This window comes from Calliphora vicina, chromosome 4, assembly GCF_958450345.1.
Source record: "Calliphora vicina chromosome 4, idCalVici1.1, whole genome shotgun sequence".
Taxonomy (NCBI): Eukaryota; Metazoa; Arthropoda; class Insecta; order Diptera; family Calliphoridae; genus Calliphora; species Calliphora vicina.
Genome location: NC_088783.1, coordinates 71,147,631 through 71,168,161, shown reverse-complemented (window position 1 = coordinate 71,168,161; position 20,531 = coordinate 71,147,631). Strand labels below are relative to the sequence as shown.

Below are 20,531 nucleotides of genomic sequence, written 5' to 3'. Positions count from 1 at the left end.
GACATTACATACATGAACCATTTAATTTTTATATATGGGGCATTTCATGTCAAGTGAACCAACTTTTGAAATCGATGTCTTCCGATCGGGATGAAATTTGCACCAAGGTTAGCTCTATTGGATAGTAACTCAGACACAATTTTTCAACAACATCGGTCGAGAACTCTCTGAGTTATAGGGGGTATATATATATATAGAAATGTAATAGTTCTCCTTACAGGCTTTCAATGGAAGATCTTGTCTCCCAATGACACGAAATGACTCTGCGATGCGGCTGGGTGTGCTTGTCTCTGCAAATTTAGGCCCTTAGGAAGTTCTCTTTAGTGCATCCGTTTCCCGCTGGGTCGTATCAACATAATTTATACAAAGTGTAAAGAATCTCACAATAACAGTTCACTTGATATTCGAAAATAACTATATACTTGGTATGGAAGATACCATTTCGCTATTCTGATCCCACTTATTTTTATACATTTACCCCCAGTAACACGAAGTCTGGTTATGTGTTAACTAATAGTTATACTGACAGTTTTCAAACAAAAATAATTTTAACCGACAGTATAACCATTAGTTAACGAATAACCAGGCTTCGTGTTAATGGGGGTTATACAATTAAAAAAAATAAATAAATAAAAAATAAAAAAATTTCAAAATTTTTCGAACAAATTGTTTTTTTTTAATTTTTTAAAAAAAAAAATTTTAATTTATTAGTGAAAAAAAAATTGTTTGGGTAAAAAAAAATTCGGATTTAAAAAATATTTTTCCCGATTTTGAACCATTGTAGGTCCAAATTAATATAGCCTTATATACATCGTTGCAATATCTATCATTAGCTATCTATATTGCCTATATTAATGACTTAATATAGATCAAAAATAGGCCAAAAATCGAGGTTGTCCCGGTTTTTTCCTTATATCTCTTCCATTTGTTCCGAGCAGGAAGAATTCCCAAATGTTGATGTATCAATCATGTTTTTAAGTTATTTGGGGACTACGGAAAGTTGATTTCAACATACAGACGGACAGACGGACATGGCTATATTGTTTTCGCTATCTATAACGATCCAGAATATATATACTTTATGGGGTCGCAAATGAAAAATGTAGAAATTACAAACTGAATGACAAACTCGAAATCACAATTTCCTTTGTAATGGAAGTCTTACATCCACAGTTTAGATTTCGTCCATTTTTAGCTAAACTTCGTACAGTGGTATGGATTATATCTGTACTAAACTTAAAGACTTTCAAAATTATTGTTCTCCAAATATTCGATAATAACTAATACAATCCAGCACATTTTTTAGCCAACTACGTACAATAGTAATGATACATATCCTTCAAAGTTTTGCGAATTTCTGTCTTTTCAAATAGTGTGACGATGAAACTTTAAATCTTTTTCTATTTTTTTGAAAGTCGATATTGGATTTTTGTTTTGAAAAGTTAATATTCTTAAAAGCTGACGCGATTAAAAAAATTATTTTATATTGCATTCGAGTTTTAAGGACGTCTGACGTCCAATGCAGTGTTCTCTCCGCAATGCAGTGTTTTCCGCGGCCGAAATAATAAAAACCAAATCTTTTAATGACGTGTTTTCCACTAAAGCAATTTTTCGAAATATAATTGTTTTTATACAAAATATATAAATTCTTTTTAACAAAACATTTTCTTTATATTAAATTATACTTTTGTGAAGGGTATATGAGATTCGGCACAGTCGAGTAATAACACATATGTGTGAGACATATGATTTCGACAAACTTTAATAATATAAAGTTTATAGAATGTATTTTCAATACCACTAGATCTATTCTTTAATTTATTTGACAACTAATACTACTTAAATTGCAAAAATACCAAGTCTTTAAGTACATAATTTCCTCATAAATGTCTAATTTAAATTAAATGTTCTTAACAAGGCAGCAGGTCTAACAAACGACAACTACGTTGCAAATGTCATAATAAATCCATCTATACTCATTATAGCGAATACTTCATTCAGTATTTATGTGAAGTAACTTGTAGTTGTAAAATGAAAGGCAAGTAACATGCTTTTCTTCTAATACAGTTGTTGAATTGACAATCAACTTAAATGACAGAATGTCAAGGACACGTAGTATTTGCTGTCATGATAAAAAACCCTGCCACTACAATAACAACAAGAACCATACACTCTTACATGCACACAAACCTACAGTTTCTCTGCTCTTCAGTCTCCAATTCATTTGCGTCTTTCATTCATTCGCTCTTTCGTTCGTTTCTTCGTTTGGTTCTATTCAGGCGAATAGAAAATGGATGGTTATTATACCCTTCAGCTTCGTGAGAAGGGTATATATAAGTTTGTCATTCCGTTTGTAATTTCTACATTTTTCATTTCCGACCCTATAAAGTATATATATTCTGGATCCTTATAGATAGCGGAGTCGATTAAGCCATGTCCGTCTGTCTGTCTGTCTGTCTGTCTGTCCGTCTGTCTGTCTGTCTGTCTGTTGAAATCAATTTTCTGAAGGCCCCAGATATCTCCGGGATCCAAATCTTCAACAATTCTGTCAGACATACTTTCGAGAATTTTGCTATTTAAAATCAGCAAAATCCGTCCATAAATAACGGAGATATGAGCAAAAATCCGAGACAACCTCTGAAAATTTCATCAAAAAACACAATGTATTGCATGCTTTGACAAAAAAACAACAAAACGTATGGTTGGATGTGCAAGCTATGCGTATTTTGTTTTTTTTTGTGTTTTGTTTCTTTTGGCGTTGTTGTTGTTTTTTATACAACTAACCGTTTGTTTGGTTGTGTGGATGTGCAAGCTTTGCGTATTTTGTTTTTCTTTTGTGTTTTGTTTCTTTTGGCGTTGTTGTTGTTTTTTATACAATTAAACGTATGTTTGGATGTGTGTTGGTTTCATTGCCTTGCGTATTTTGTTTTTGTTTTTTCTTTTCTGTTTCGTTTGGCGTTGTTGTTGTTTTTTGTGTTCTTGATAAATTTAGGATGCTGTACGCTGAAAGTGGGCAATGTACATACATATATACTAATTATAAAAAATAATAATGCATCCACAACAAAGGTGAAGGGTATATAAGATTCGGCATAGCCGAATATAGCACTCTTACTTGTTTTTTTTTTCTGTCGTTACTGAGGTTTTTACTTTTTTCTGCATCTGCTTCTATTTGATTTGTTTTTCATCCGTGTTTTTCCCTCACAATCCTCTCGAGTTGTAGATTTCCTTTTGTTGTGTGCCAAATGCCTTGCAGCAGCTGGAATTTGATGGTGTATATGTTAGAGCTTTAGTTGTTGTTTTCCTTCTTTTTTTTGCTTTTAATTCTAAATTTGTTTGTTTACATGATTTTGAAAATCATGTTGGTAAAAGAATGATTTATAATTAGTTAGAAGGTATGTATTTATGTCAGGGACATATTAGACTGGTCATTGTTTTCAAAAAAAAGGGTTGTTATTGTCAACCTAGTTTTTGTCATAATTGTAATTTAAGTAGTTTTGAATAATTAGATTTTAGTCACTTCCTTCGTATGACGAAATTCTATTATTTTAGATCCAAATTTGATTTCAACATCAAAATTCCAAATTGTTAGAATAAATACCTTCAAGTCACTAACTTTATTATTACTTTGACAATTATGATGTTGATAATTATGATGCTCTTGTGCTCTAATGCTCCGTTGCTCTAGTTTGTAATGTGAACACAGGAAATGTGTAGAATTCCGCATTTACGCCATCCATCCATGTCTTTTGTTTGGCGTGGCATCTACAGCTTCGTTTTTCTTTATTTTTTTTTCTTCAGCGTTTCCTTTTCTGCACGATGAACTTTAGCTGTGGTTGAGGGTAACAATGCTGAAACTTGCTTTTCATAAAGATTTACTTTTCTTCACAACCTGATTCCTATGTGACTGACTCCTTTTACATTTTCTCTACATTTTATATGAATTTAAAAAAGATTATTTTTATTATTTTCATTTTATGTTTTTCCATGGTTATTTTTTTTATTTCAGTACTTGTAATACCTGCAATACTCGCAATAGAATTGTTAAATTTATTTCAACTTACTTCTGCTAGAGCAACAGAAATGATTATTTCATAATGGAAATTTACATAATCAACATTGGTAAAATACTGCAAACAAATAAAGGGTTTAACATTTTTTTGTTTTGTATTTGGGATTAATAGAAAAATTATATGAAAAAAGGTGTAAATAAACAATGTAAATCAATTTAAAATCAAGGTTGTTTATAAAGGTATTTATAAATTCAAGAAAAAGTTTATTTTAATTATTTTTGTTAAATTTTTTAAACTTATTTCAATAATTAAATATGTTAATTACATAATTTACCTTAGTAAGGGATGAAACAATTATGCCGGTTATATTAATCAGATGAAATTAATGAAAGCAACAAAATTTTCTTTTTGCTTCGAAAATGTCGGGAAGTTTTATGCGGGAATTTAGCTTTACTTCATTAGTTGGAAAAAATGTGCCACAGAAGCACACCGATTGCACACCAATGCTTATGGTAAATGTGTTCCATCGGTATCGGCGTGCGATAGATGGTATGGGCAGTTTACAAGTGGTGATTTTGAAACGGAAAACAAAGATCGCCCATAAAACTCAACAAGATCTTGCGAAACCATTATGATCTACACAAGCAGATAGTTCAAATTTTTTGGGAGCAGCATGATTCATGCAAAAGCAGGGATATGGTTACCATACGAATTGAAGCCGACAGACCATGAAAGATGTTCTGCATGTCCGGAATAAAACTTTAACGCCGTAAAAGAAAATCAGTTTTTTCGAAAAATTAAGAAATAGCTATTTAAACTATTTGGGACACATATTGGCACACAAGTTATATGGATAAAAAAAGCACCTGCTTGGCCAAAATGTCAACTCAGAGAGTTCTCGACCGATATTGTTGAAAAATTGTGTCTGAGTTACTTTGATGCAAATTTCGATTGGAAGACATTAATTTCAAAAGTTGGTTAACTTGACACGAAATCCCCCATTTATAAAAGTGAATATGTATTTTGTATGTTTATTAGTTTGAATTCTGTAGAAGGCTAAACGGCTGATCCGATTGGCTTGAAATTTCTACAATATGTTTATGTGTGTATGAAAGGAACTATAGGCTACCTTTTGAAATTTCAGGTGGGCATGGCAATTCTACCATTCATATTAATATTTAGAAAGAGAATGGGGAGACTATCAATAGAGAGCGCGGCACCTTCTATACAAACTTAGTACTAAAATTCATATAAGGACTGAGATCGAAAAATTTTTAACATGCATATATGTTAATAAAACTAAACCACTAAACTTACAGTTTTTATTTTTCTTTTATTTGATTGAAATTATTATTACAATTTAGAAAAAAAAAATATTTTTATAATTCTAATCACTAGTGATGAAATTTTTAACCTTTTTCGGAAACCCTTCCATTATGGTTTTTATAGTGCTTTATGTAACTTTGTTCGAACAGGTTGTTCATCTCCGTTTAAAATCTACCACAGTTTTGGACACTTTTTTTGTGCTCTTCAATTCTCTTTTAACAAGAGCCCAATATCTATACACTGGCCTTAGCTCCAGGCAGTTTGGAGGATTTGCCAAAGCAGGCAACAAATAAGTGGACACATTAACAAGTCTTTTTTGTAAACATTCCTTGATGTAAATTTCGGTATTTATAGATGTTTGGCTTTTTTCGGCAAAAGCATATTACTTGCCAAACTAAGAACTTTTTGGGAAATTTTATCTGCTTTTGGGTCTTAAACTTTTTTACAACATTCCATCGAGGATCAGTAACATAAAAATATTGACCCGGAAGCTGCGAAACATTTTCTATTCGTACATTTCTTCATCCATTATGCAGCAGGTATATTTTTTGTATAAAATTTGACTTCTTTTGCGTGCTCTGTCTTTGACCTCTAAATTTTTAGCAGAGTACCTGTCAGGAACTTTTTGAGTCTTGGATGTTTTTAAACCTTCATTGACTTTAACTCTTCATACAAAATAGTCTGAGTACTGACCTAACCGGTCTGATTTCCTAACGAATGTGTTCGGAGCTCTTTTAAAAATGCTTTCTATTTATTTGCATTAGAAAAATCATGTGGACGAGTCCTTCTTCCTGAACCAGGTTCTCCCGCTACTGTTTAATAACATTGGAATCAGTTTGACGGCAGACTTTTGATTGTTTGCCAACTTTTTGTAGGACCAAATTGAGTTCTGTTGAAAATATTCAATAATTTTAGTACGCATTTTTTTCTGGTCACTAATTTTAAACAGATTCAGAACAAATGAATATAATTGACATTAAACATAATAACTGAGATGCTTTACAAAGGTAACGTGATAAAAAAATATCAAATAATACTTGGGTTGAAAGTTTTAATGTAAAACGTGTGTTAAAAATTTTACCATATCATAGGAGAAACTACAGCAGCTATCAAAATGAATAGAATAGGACAAAAATACGCGGACTACCAATAATGTAAATTAAATTTTAAAATTTAATAAAAAATTTCATATGTATTTTTGCTATGAACTATGAAACAAATTTATACTGAACTTAACCGATTTTGTACCGCCGTTGCGTTTTCGCAACACCATCTTTAAATGCTCTAAACTAGCTTCTATCCTTAGTTTAGAGCCTTCCGATCTGGTCTTGAAAATGATATTACTCCTTCGTGTCATTAAGACAAACAAGCTTTAAAAACAGTGCAAAAATAAGATTTTTTAAAAAACAGCATTATGTTCATTTAAATAAGAAAAACATATTTTCTGCTCTTTAATTTAGCTTGAGAAAGTATTGGAAAATGTTTATCAAAAAGTAATAAATGAAAATATAACCCGATTTATTCAGTATTCCCAAAATCACTACTGCGAAAACGCAACGATGGCTAATTGCATGCAAAACACTTTTTTTCTTTATTTCCTTCTAAGCTCGCTGTTTATTCGAGAGAACTTTTCTCATTATACCCTACACCACCATAGTGGGGAGGGTATTATGCGTTTGTGCAGAAGTTTGTAACGCCCAAAAATATTAGTCTAACACCCACCTTAAAGTATACCGATCGACTTAGAATCACTTTCTGAGTCGATTAAACGATGTCCGTCCGTCCGTCCGTCCGTCCGTCCGTCTGGTTGGCTGGCTGGCTGGCTGGCTGGCTGGCTGTCCATGTAAACCTTGTGCGCAGAGTACAGGTCGCAATTTTGAAGATATTTCGATAAAATTTGGTACATATTACTTTTTCGGTGCAAGGACCAAGCCTATTGAAACTGGCTGAAATCGGTCCATTATTTCACCTAGCGCCCATACAAATGTCCCCTCGAAATTGAACTTTATCGGTCATAAATGTTTAATTTATCTATATATCTACAAAATTTCTACAAATAAGTTTTATATATACAAAATTCATGTCACCAAATTTTGTTACGATCGGTCCATAATTAGTCATAGCTCTCATAGAGACCCGTTTCCGAAAATCACTTTAACGTGCATAAATCGCTTAAAAATGTTGGTATACACACAAAATTCAACATAGTTAACTTTAATATAGACGTAAATCACACGACCTAATTTTATGGTGATCGGTCCATAATTGGTCATAGCTCCCATATAAGGCCCACTTCCGAAAATCACTCACGAGTATAAATTATTGATATTTTAAAAGAAAAATATTTTTACTCATTTACTTGGTGTAGGGTATTATATGGTAGGGCTTGACCGACCATACTTTCTTACTCGTTTTTGTATAAAATTTGACATCAATTTGCGTGCTTTGTCTTTGACCACTAAATTTTTAGCAGAGTATCTGTCAGGAACTTTTTGAGTCTTGTATGTTTTTAAACCTTCATTGGCTTTAATTTTTCGTACAAAATAGTCTGAGTACTGACCTAACCGGTCGGATTTCCTAACGAATGTGAGCTCTTTTAAAAATGCTTTCTATTTATTTGCTTTAGAAAAATCATGTGGACCATTCCTTCTACCTGAACCAGGTTTTCTATCAACGGACAAGTTCTCCCGCTACTGTTCAATAACATTGGAGTCAGTTTGACGGCAGACCTTTGATTGTTTGGCCAACTTTTTGTAGGACCAAGTTGGGTTCTGTTGAAAATATACAATAATTTTAGAACGCACTTTTTTCTGGTCACTTATTTTAAATAGATTAATAACAAATGAATATAATTGGCATTAAACGTAATAACTGACATGCTTTACAAAGGAACTTGATCAAAAAAATCAAATAATATTGTGTTAAAAGTTTTAATGAAAAAACGTGTGTTAAAAATTATACGATCTCAGTCCTTATATCTGTGTAATTGTAATATGTAAAGCCTTGAAACTTTGTATGTATTACGTATGGAGGACAAAAAATGGCAAAATAGCAATAGTGTGTATGGCGCCTCCCATAGATATGACAAATTATATATAGGAGAAGCTACAGCAGCTATCAATATGAATAGTATAGGATAAAAATACGCGGACTACCAATAATGTAAAGTTAATTTTAAAATTTAATAAAAAATTTCATATGTATTTTTGCTATAAACTATGAAACAATTTATACTGAACTTAACCCATTTTGTACCGCCATTCCGTTTTCGCAATACCATCTTTAAATGCAAAATAAAACTTCGATTTGAATCATTTAGTTTTCTATCGTTAGTTTAGAGCCTTTACTATTCCGATCTGGTTTTAAAAATGATATTGCTCCTTTGTGTCATTAAAACACACAAGCTTTAAAAACAGTCCAAAAATAAGATTTTTTTGAAAACAGTATTATGCTCATTTAAATAAAAAAAATGTGTCTGCTCTTTAATTTACTTTGAGAAAGTATTGGAAAATGTTTATCAAAAAGCAATAAATGAAAATATAACCCGATTTATTCAGTATTCCCAAAATCACTATTGCGAAAACGCAACGATGGTTAATTGCATGCAAAACACTTTTTTTCTTTATTTCCTTCTAAGCTCGCTGTTTATTCGAGAGAACTTTTCTCATTTTATTATGTTTTTATTATATCTTGAATGAAACTAGAATAATTCTGTGTTTTTTTGTTTGATTTTGCATTCATATGATTTAATAACATTGGAATCAGTTTGACGGCAGACTTTTGATTGTTTGCCAACTTTTTGTAGGACCAAATTGAGTTCTGTTGAAAATATTCAATAATTTTAGTACGCATTTTTTTCTGGTCACTAATTTTAAACAGATTCAGAACAAATGAATATAATTGACATTAAACATAATAACTGAGATGCTTTACAAAGGTAACGTGATAAAAAAATATCAAATAATACTTGGGTTGAAAGTTTTAATGTAAAACGTGTGTTAAAAATTTTACCATATCATAGGAGAAACTACAGCAGCTATCAAAATGAATAGAATAGGACAAAAATACGCGGACTACCAATAATGTAAATTAAATTTTAAAATTTAATAAAAAATTTCATATGTATTTTTGCTATGAACTATGAAACAAATTTATACTGAACTTAACCGATTTTGTACCGCCGTTGCGTTTTCGCAACACCATCTTTAAATGCTCTAAACTAGCTTCTATCCTTAGTTTAGAGCCTTTACTATTCCGATCTGGTCTTGAAAATGATATTACTCCTTCGTGTCATTAAGACAAACAAGCTTTAAAAACAGTGCAAAAATAAGATTTTTAAAAAACAGCATTATGTTCATTTAAATAAGAAAAACATATTTTCTGCTCTTTAATTTAGCTTGAGAAAGTATTGGAAAATGTTTATCAAAAAGCAATAAATGAAAATATAACCCGATTTATTCAGTATTCCCAAAATCACTACTGCGAAAACGCAACGATGGCTAATAGCATGCAATACACTTTTTTTTCTTTATTTCCTTCTAAGCTCGCTGTTTATTCGAGAGAACTTTTCTCATTTTATTATGTTTTTATTATATCTTGAATGAAACTAGAATAATTCTGTGTTTTTTTGTTTGATTTTGCATTCATATGATTGATATGTTTTATTATTTTTTTACTCTACTGGTGGCTTTGCTCCGATTCTGGATATTTGAAGCTAATCCATATATATATTATATATCAACGTGTAGGCAATTCTGCACAGAGACAGCAGATTCGTGATAGCACCCGAATTTGTTGCCAATCGAATGGTTCGGTTGCATACATAGAATTTTTCGGTTCTATTAACAGAAAGTCAATTGATAAAGAAGAATTTCGGTTGAAGCAACAAAACGTTTGTTACCTCTTCCAAAATTTTATAGCCACAACTGTAAAATTCGATCACTAAGTTAGAGTCATTCGATTGCAATGACTGTTTTCTCTGTGTGTCTTCTTTTCAAAAATATATACAATTTATAAGAATTCAAAAATTTATGGAAGAGTTTACGCAAAAATATGGAAAAAAGTGTTAAAATGGTATTTGTTTTTTCTTTTGTGTATAAAACCAAAAGTTGTTGACAGTTGTTTTGTTTAGAACTTTGTTTTCTATGCGTGTAATAGCGTAGTTGAATTTTCTAATATTTGATGCCGTTTTAAAAAACAAAAATTTCGAAATTTTTTAAATTTTTTTTTTGCAAAAAAAAATATTTCTGAGACAACTGTGCAGATTAAAAGAAGTGTCAGTCTTGCTTAAAGGTAATTTTATTGTGGAATTTCGGTTTTTTAGTTTATTCAATAAGCTAAACAGTTTTTGAGTTACGCGAATATATGTTGTGTAACCTCCTACATTTTCGAAATAACGGTATATCTCGAAAAGAAGAGCTAACCTAAAATACGGTTGACAGAAAAAAGTGTCAAATTCGTGCACATACCTAAAATGTGATTTTCATGTTATTAGCCAACGTTGCATTTTCGCAACAGTTCACCACGCCCAGCATGGCTCCCCGATTTTTGGTTTCAGTAATCGGTAGGTTAATAGGAAGCAGCATACCAAAATTTGTAAAGAAATATAAACGATTTCGGGTAGTGGTACAAGATGGGTTAATAACTCACAGTTATTGGCTCATCAGATAGTTAATGATTTTTGCTGTCCTTTTTTCACCTTCTTTGAATTAGTATGTTCGCTAGCACTTGGAAAAATACATCTTACCTCTGTCACACTTCCAATTACATAAGTAAAAACACATTAGGCTTATTTTTTTTTATAATATACTTTTTTGTTTTTACTATATTTATTATTAACTAAATAAGAATCGCTTATAATGCAACACTGTTTTTTTTTCTTTTTTCTTCATTAATATAATTATTTTAATATTATTTTCATTTTCTTTATATTCCTGTTGGTTTTTGTTCTTTTTTTTTTTTGTTTTGGTTTATTATATTTTCTACATACAATACTAAAAAGATCACCAATTAGTTTCCAGCTGCCCATTTTTATTTCATCCGCAAACATTTACCACAGCAACACAGGCTGCACATGCTGTGGCATGTTAACGCTATGGTGACATGGTAAATATCCAATTATGGGATTTTGTTTTTGTTTTTTTTCTTTACAAATTATATTACAGGGCTTCATGTGTCCGAAAAAAAAAGTTAAAATGAAAAACCATTCAACGAAACAACCAACAAACAGTCAGTCATATATTCGTGCACCACCAACACAGTAGCATACTGCTATCAAAAGCTGGTAAATTCAGAACATTAATGTTTGCACTCGAGTCGCTGTCCTCAAGGGAATGTTGGAATGCTGTTTACTTAGAATGAAATGAAACAGGAGCTCATTTGTAAAGGATACTGTACTGTAAAGATGCACACAAATGTCACTGAAATATTGAATCTCAGTTAATATTTCCTCATTTGCTCTACTTTCCAATTCCGCTGGCTGCCTGTTGCAGGATTGTTTGTTGGTCTGCTTTGGTTTAGTGACTCTGTGACTTTGTGTCTTAGTCTGCCTATGGCTGTATTTGAAAAACAAAAAAATAATCAAGTATTCCTATTCATACCTAATTATAGTCTTTATTTCTTTTTTCATGCTTTCATATTCATTCATTCATGTTTCGTTTTTTTTGTAGTTTTTTTGTTTTAATTTAATTTTTTTGTTTAAACTTTTCATTTCCAACTTTGTTTAAATTTATCACAGCAGTTGTCGTCTTGGCGAAGCAGTATTTGTATTGTAGCCCGTTATAGTGGTAGGAAAATTCATTGAAGGTGAGGCAGTAACAATTGTTTGTCTAGCAGTTTCATAGAGCGGTATGCCGACGGCACTGCAGCCACCCAACTCCCGATAGCCTTGATCCTTGGTATTGCTATTCTTGTTGTTGTCCTCGTTGTTGTCATGTTGATTTATGCTGGTGCGTCGTGTCAACAACAAATTGCCAGCCGTACGATGTGTGGCATTGTAGGGTGGTGGTGGAGGTTGACGATATTCGTAGGAGTTGTTGGTATCGGTGGGTGTGACTGTGGTGGTGGCACTACAAACGGTGCGTTGTGGCAAAAATAACGATTTTGTTTGACGACTGGCCGTCTGTTGTAGCGCCGCATCTGTTGGATTGGGGGAAGATCGTGTTATAGTCAAAGAACTTGTGCCCGTGGCCAGTGCTGTTACAGTTGGAGCTTCTCGTTTTATGGTATTAAGTTTTTCTTGACTTTTTGTTTGTTTTTTAGTAATCGTTCCAAATCTGGCCTGTAAATACTCTTGAGCACTGGTATTGTATTTGCTGCGACTAGTTGCATTTACTGGCAGTGTTGCATGGGCCGTAACAAGATGTTGGTGATGCTGCTGTTGTTGGTCTTCCATCATATTTATTGTCTTGTTAGTAGTAATGGAACCCGGTGTTATAACAGGACTATACAGTTGATCTCCCTGATGTTGATGCTGCTGATGCTGATGTTGTTTACTGTTGATTTTATTTCCTGCATAAGCTGGCAACAAATCTGGCTGAAACTCAACTGTTACATTGTTGCTGTTACGACCTTTGGTGTGTTGACCTGTTGTCGTTACTGCCATAGTGTTGACTTCCGCTTGTGCTCGACCATGTGGATATTTTATATGGAGCATGTCTGTAACAATTATTAAAAGAGAATATAAAAAGTATATTAATTTTTTTGTTGTTTTCGTTGACCTCGATTTATAGTTATTAATATTAAGTATTTTTTTATTAAAGAGTAATAGGGTGAACCTTATATACTTTATAACTTTTCGATTTTTGTGATCACAAGGTCGAAAATTGGTAAAAATGTTGAAAAAAAAATTCAAATTAAATCAAAAAAGAATAGCTGGTCAAGCCCGAGCATATAATACTCTACAATCTTTACTATTTTGTCGAAAGTTGTGATTATATAGGATCTTTGAATATTTGTGGACCGATCGTCCTGGAATTAGGTAGCCTTATTTATTTCTACATCGCAATGTGGGTTGTGTTTCACTGTTCTATCGATACTACAATGGAATGTGTTCTGATGAAATTAGAGAACTTGTTCCCGATACCCGTAGTTTCTTCCGAAATACGCGTTCATCAGCGGGGGCACATCCATTCGTGGTCCATTGGTCAGTGGATCGCACAACACACTACAGAGAAAATTCATTTTTTAGCCGTACCGTCCGTATGTGGAATAAACTTCCTGTCGAAGTATTTCCTGTCCCTTTCAATGTAGGAAAATTCAAATCAAATGTCCACAAACACTACTCCCTCTATCCTCCTTCCCATAACCTATTTTCCTAGTTCCAACACAATGCATTGCATGAGTAGGAGTCATCCCCTGAGTGCTGGTCCAAGTAAAAAAAAAAAAAAGTAGTGGGATTTATGTGTTTATCAAACTTATATATGGGCAATTCCACGGGAATGACTACCACGACTGAAAACCCAAAAACCCTTGAAACATTTTTTCAAGATGATTTGAACAGGAGAAAACACTAAATTTTTACTATGTGTAAGTATTTAGAGCTTATTACAACCTTTTATTGGCAAAAATGATAGTTTAAACCGACTATATTTAATTTTTTAATTCAATTGGCATGTTTTAGGCTAAATTTTCGGTTAAAACTAAGCTCCCAATTAGCATATACAGTGACCGACAAAAGTTTACATACGACCAATATTTTAGTAACTCGCGGACTTCTAATACATTTTTCAAATACATTTTTAGTAATATAAAAAAAAAATATCGTTAAATTTATAATAAATTTAACTTTTATTCACAAAAAATTAAAAAAAAATATGTTGACAAAAGTCTACACTAAATAAACATTTTTCAGCGAATACAAATTTTCAGTAAATTCAATATTTCGTTGGGCCACCATGGGCATCTACAAGCGTCTGGGCATCCCACACCTGCTCAATAACATTTAAGTCCGGGCTTTGAGGTGGTGTGTACAATTGTCATGGGGCATGGTAGAGTAGCCAATCTTTGACAATTTGAGACCAATGTTTCGGATCGTTATCTTGCTGAAAAATCCAACTTTAACCAAGAGTTAAAATATCAAAATATGCTCTCAAATTGTGTTCCAAAATGGATTTGTACTGATAACGATCCATATAATCCTCAATAAACACTAACTTTCCCACTCCAGAAGCAGCGACAGTACCCCAAACCATCACACTGCCAACACCATGCTTAACTGTAGCGAGTAAGTTTTTCAGATCTATTGCTGTATTTGTTTTGCGCCGTATTTTATCTCTCCCATCTTTTCCGAATATGTTATACTTCAACTCAACAGTGAACAAAACTCGCCTTCAGAATTCCATGTCCTTTTCAAAGTGCTTTTGGGCGAATTCCAAACGAAGTTTGCGATCCGTTCGCTAATTTACGAGGAGTTCTGCTTTAATTACCATTATTATTTAAAGTTTTTTGAATTGATCGTAGATGAACAATAACTTCTGATCTTGTTGCGAGTTCTTGGCCAATTTTGTGGTATTTACTTTTGAGTTTTTGTTGACTTTGATGGTATGTGTTTGAGCACCACTGTTTTAAATACATATTTTCTCTTTTTTAGAACAAACCCCTAAATATATGCAAATACATATATTTTTATAATTTATGAGTATGCGTAATTCCAAAATATTAAATATTAAGTATACGAACCAATATTTTTTTAGAACAAAACCCTAAAAGTATGCAAATATAAAATCTATGCGTATGAGCAATAGCAAAGTATTCAATATTAAGTATACGCATCACTATACCAAAAATATGAAAATATATGTAACATATTAAGACGATCTAGCTATATATTATACATATTTCTGTAATTTTAAATCCAAGAGACAAAAATATCAATGTTTGTATTTCCATAATAAAAGTTGGAAAACAATCGAAAAATGTAAAAAATGAGGTGAAGTGACTTAGAAAATAACCTCCTACGTTTTGATGAAAATGTTCAAGGCAGATCGTATTAAGTTAAAGATAATCTTCATGAAAATCACACATTAAGTAGTGTTTAATTCGATTTTGTATTAATTTACCTGGTCTCCACCTGCTCTGCCCCTGGTATTCTTGGTATGATTAATAAGATACCTTTTTATATACAATGAATTTCTAGGTTTCAAATATGTTTTTTCGTTTAGCATCGCAACGAGTGCTTGATACAGTTAAGAATCTAACTAAATAACTCTATTAAATTTAAACTGCATTAAGTGAATATAAAAATAATATAACTGACAGTAACAGCTAAATTTTAACTAAAGCCGTTACAGTTTTTTTCTATAGGGTGTATGACTTACAATAGATGGCGTATCTGTTGAACTCGGTTTTTGTTTTTAAAATCTTCTATGTTAGTTGCTATTATTATTTATTCTCACTTAGTTATTGAACATTATAGTGTAAACAACAAAGTTTATTTTCAAAGTTTTTGAAAATGTTGCATTTCGTGCCAATAAGCATTTGAAAAAAATAATTTAAAAAAAGTGCCGCTGAAGCACACCAAGGTTTTGATTCATTGCTCCAGAAGTGGTGATTGTGACACGAAAAGCAAAGATATCCCCGGCCAGCCAAAAACGTTGGAAGACCAAGATTTGGAGGAATCACAAAACCATACAAAATCATTGGAAGCTACTCAATCAGCAATTTCAAAACGCTTGCAAGCTGCAGGATTCATCAAAAAGCTCGGAAATTGGGTTCCATAAGAATTGAAGACCTTGAAAGACAATTTTGCATTATGTAAAGCCCGGTCAATGAGCCGAATCGATACTAAAGCCAAATATCAAGTTAATGTTCTGTATTGGGTTGCTCCAAAAGGGTCTTATCTATTATGAACTGCTGAAATCTGGTCATCAACTTCTGAAATGAACGCAAGCGATCATTGGCCGATAAATGACCAGAATATGCGACCAGACATGAAACCGTAATATTCCAACATGACAACGTAAGCCAAATATTGCAGACCTTGCTTCATCCAACTGCTAATTGTTTCGATCGATGCAGAACGCTCTCTCTGGGATACGTCTCACTCAGTGATGCCAAGTGTAGGGAATTTTCCCTTTTTGCAGGAATTTTTTCCCAAAATTTCACATGTAGAGATAAAGGGAAAGATTTTTTACTTTTGTCGAATTGTAGGAATTTTTTGCAATGGCAATTTAAAACTACATATTATGTATTTTCCAAATATAAAATTAAAAAAAAAAATAAAATTTGTTTAAACATATCATTAGAAATTCGCAAATCTGGTATAATATGAAGTAATAATGTGGCATCTTTAATATCATCACCGCTTTCAAATTACATACATATATAGTGATTATCTCAAGGCGTATTAACTCACTCACGCTCTCACCTTGTTAATACGCCTTGTATTCTCATTTTTACGGTATTTAACATTTCCTTAAAGAACTAGCTACAAGAGTAGATTCTACAATAAATTTTCTTTTGAAGTAAACACATGTTTGGTTTTGTGCATTTTTTACATACATACGTACTTCATCTTCGCAGGTCTCATCGATTTAAATAAGAAATAAATGTCATTATAAATTAAAACAACAAATTTTAGAAAAAAATTCCGATTCGTCTTCTGATATTGATGGAAACAAAGTAAAGAAATACTGCTCAAGTTGGTTGAGAAACGAGAAGCTAATGGGATGGCTGAAGCTTGTCAAAGATGACGACTTTAAATGCAGATACAAGGCTTGTGTGCTAATACCCAAATGCACCAAAAAATCTTTCAAAAATAAAAACCCGAACCATGGATTCTCTTTTTGGCAAGAGAAAAACCAATGATGTGGCCAATTTCAAAATCCGATTATGCCTTTTTTTTTGATTGAACACAACTTAGCTGTTCAAAAAAGAAAAAAGTAGTGTAGGGAAAATCAAAAGTGAGTGTAGGGAAAAAAAGGGATTTTTTTCATAAGCGTAGGGATTTCTGAAAAAATATCCTGGCATCACTGGTCTCACTTCAGAACAGAGAATCTAGAATTGGATTGATTCATTCTTGGCTTCAAAAAATTAACGGAATCAATATGTTGACAGAAAGATGGAAAAAGGTCATAGCCAACAATAGCCAATATATTGAATAAAATTATATTGTACAAATGTTTCAAAACAAAAGATAAAAATTTGGAAAAATACCGCATTTTTAAGTCATACACTCAATACAAAATTTTTTTAAAAAAATTGTAATTTTGCGTCAAAAAATATAAACTTCCAATAAAATGTTCAACCTCTAAACTTTATGAGATTTTGCTCAAATTGTCAGCATTTGGTTTTTAGAAAACGGATAAAAATTTAGACCATGACAACATCGAAAAAGTTTAGTAGGCAGCCAGTGCAATATATTGTTTACTCAGAGATATTTAAAGAGGTACAAAATTCCTTTTTTTTAAAACTCCCTTTAAATAAATCGAAATTTACCCCATACAAGCATTCTAAATTATTCTACATATTCCATTAATTTTAATTAAAACCTCATACATCTATTTTACTGTCAACAAATAATTCTGAAAGTATTTGTTTGCTTCAAATACAAATACATACATATGTATAGATGTAAATTTTTTTGTTTGAAAATGATTTATTATTTAAACTAGTTCCACTACTTTTACCATAAAATAGTATTTCATACAGTTGCTCAAGCAAATAAATAGTAGAAATTATTAAGAGCTTCATTTAAGTTGTCGTAGTAGCTAAATCTCTACATTTATACTAATAATTCTGGCAACAACCTTAGCTAGGGTAATAACAAAAGAGTAATAACAATAGCAAGACCAAAAAAAAGTAATATTAAAAATTATTTTAAAAGATGTAACAGAGCTATATTTGGCTATAACGAATCTTATATTCCCTTCACCAAAAGATTGATTTACCGATTTTTTCCCATTGTATTACTAAGACGTTCAATTGATATCCATATTGTATGTATTAATGACTTAGTAATTCAGAGATAGATCAAGAATAGGTAAAAAATCGAGGTAGTCGTTGAGTTGTGTTTATATCTCAGCCATTTGTTGGGCGATTTTCTCGATTTTCAATAGCAACCGAACCTGGATTTTATCGGAGATATTAATGTATGAATCATATATGTACGTTATTTGGGGACTACGGTAAGTTGATTTCAACATACCGACGGTTAGACGGACATGGCTATATCGAAAATGATCCTGAATACCTTATGGGGTCATAAATGAAAAATTTTAAAACTACAAACGGAATGCCAAACTTATATATACCCTTGCCACTCATGTTGAAGGGTATACAAATAATGTAAAATAAAATACTTCTGTAAATAAACTTTTAGTTATTGTGACAAAGAAAATACATAATTCCTTTCATACTCGTCTAAAATATTTACAAATTAGAATATCACTCTCTTGACGTCGACAAACATACATCTGCAAAATTTATTTCCCAACTAATCAAAATAAAAATTACCTTTGGGGTAATAAAAAACAATAATAATCATAAAATATAAAAAAAGTAGTAGAATACATAATACAATGCAAATAAAAATAAAAATAATAACAACAATAATACGAGTAAAAATAATATATAAAAAAAGAAAGTTATTTGATATTTTTATGTTTAGTAAAAAAATCAACAAAAACCAAAGTTGTAAATTATTAAAAATGTTGATTTATGCAAAACTACTTTTACTATTAAAGCAGCAGCAGCAGACTAACTAATATTCTATTTAGGTCATATTAGGCATGACCTATGGTTAGTTAGATTGTCATCAACAATTGAAGGGCTTAGTGCAGCAACTCGATATGCCCCAAATTCAAAATTTTGGAAAAAAATAATTCAAAGTTTTACAATATTGTAAAAATATATGAATAATGAAGTTAGCCAAGGCATACATAAATCAAATTAGCACATAAAATCAGTTTTATTTCATTAGGGCAGTTATCGACAGTAGTGTCAGTAAGGAATCTATATCCCAATCTAGTTAGGATATGTTGAAGCAAAAACTGGTAGGCATGTTCTGGAAAGTTCGAAGAGAACGCAGGCACTCCTCCGCAATGCGATGATGCTGGTTGGTAACAAACTCACGTGAAGTTGATGTCTTGTGTAGATGAATGCTCAGTGTTGCTACTCAAGATGGTTGTCGCTGGGTGAAGTATGGTCGGGATCAATGCTTGAGGTGGTGTCGATGAGTGAAATATCCCGAAAGCATAGATTCATAGCTAAAATTCTAGCTGAGTCATCTATCCCAGAGGAGATACTGGAGATATTCCAGTGCTATAAACCACATCTTCTAACTTACGACTGGAAAATCGTGAAAGTTACTAACTTTGAGGGATCTCCCAGAAAGGTTCGTTGTCCTCAACAAGGACTCTTTGACGCAGCTAAGGAAAATGCAAGGGTAGGTTTGGTACGATAATTCTGCGCGTCTACCGAAGGTGATGTAGAACCCTAGCTTTTAGAAGAAGACATGGAGAGCAGCGATACCATCAGTCCAATCGACACTGAAGATACAAATTCTCTCTCTAAGGACGAGGCGGTTAATGAGGACGCCCTCGTGAGCTCTGATCAGGATCAATCTTTAACACGCTAAGGCAGCCTCTGCTGCAGTGCTCCTCCGAGTTGCCCAGAGAGGGTAGGAGTTATTTTTGGTACAGGAACCTTAGATCCACCAGGATCATTTCTGTGGACAATGTTTGAAGGGATATCTATTAATCTAAATGCGAAGGTAATATTAGATCCTGTATTCTGGCTATAAGTTCTTAGAAAGACTTTATTCTGTCTGATTACAGCAATGAAGACACAGTAGCAGTAACGATTATAGTAGAAGCTGTTGAAATGAATAAGAGGAGGAGACTGTGTCCCACCTGTTCTGCTAAAGACAAACTTGAGGGAATACTGAAAGTTTCTCGGCCAAATAATGTGATAAAAGAGGCTTACGTATATATACGACGTTTCATGCTTAGATATATGCAAACTTCATTTGGGTTGTTTAGTGTTTGGGAGGGATATTGAGGAATTTGAGGATCATTGTGATGTCAGATAGCCAGAGGGCACCTGGGGACTTATCTTCTCCTGATATAAGGTCTCGATTTTCGTCATTTATATCTCGTTGACATGATGATGGTTATAAGTATAGTCATAAGTGCCATGTCATGAGCACTTATAGGACCGGAACCATACTCTGCCTCCGTTCCAGAGGATGGTAGC

At 32.5% G+C, this 20,531-nt stretch overlaps 1 protein-coding gene across 1 annotated transcript in view; it reads right to left on the bottom strand.

Annotated features, from left to right (window-relative positions):
• Positions 1-12,048: 12,048 nt before the first annotated feature.
• The window catches only part of kek4 (kekkon 4), a 32,422-nt gene continuing 23,939 nt past the window's right edge, over positions 12,049-20,531 (bottom strand). Inside the window, exon 2 of the mRNA XM_065508220.1 lies at positions 12,049-12,995. Coding sequence (XP_065364292.1) covers positions 12,070-12,995 — 926 coding nt within the window. The 3' untranslated portion in view covers positions 12,049-12,069. The remainder of the gene's footprint in view (positions 12,996-20,531) is intronic.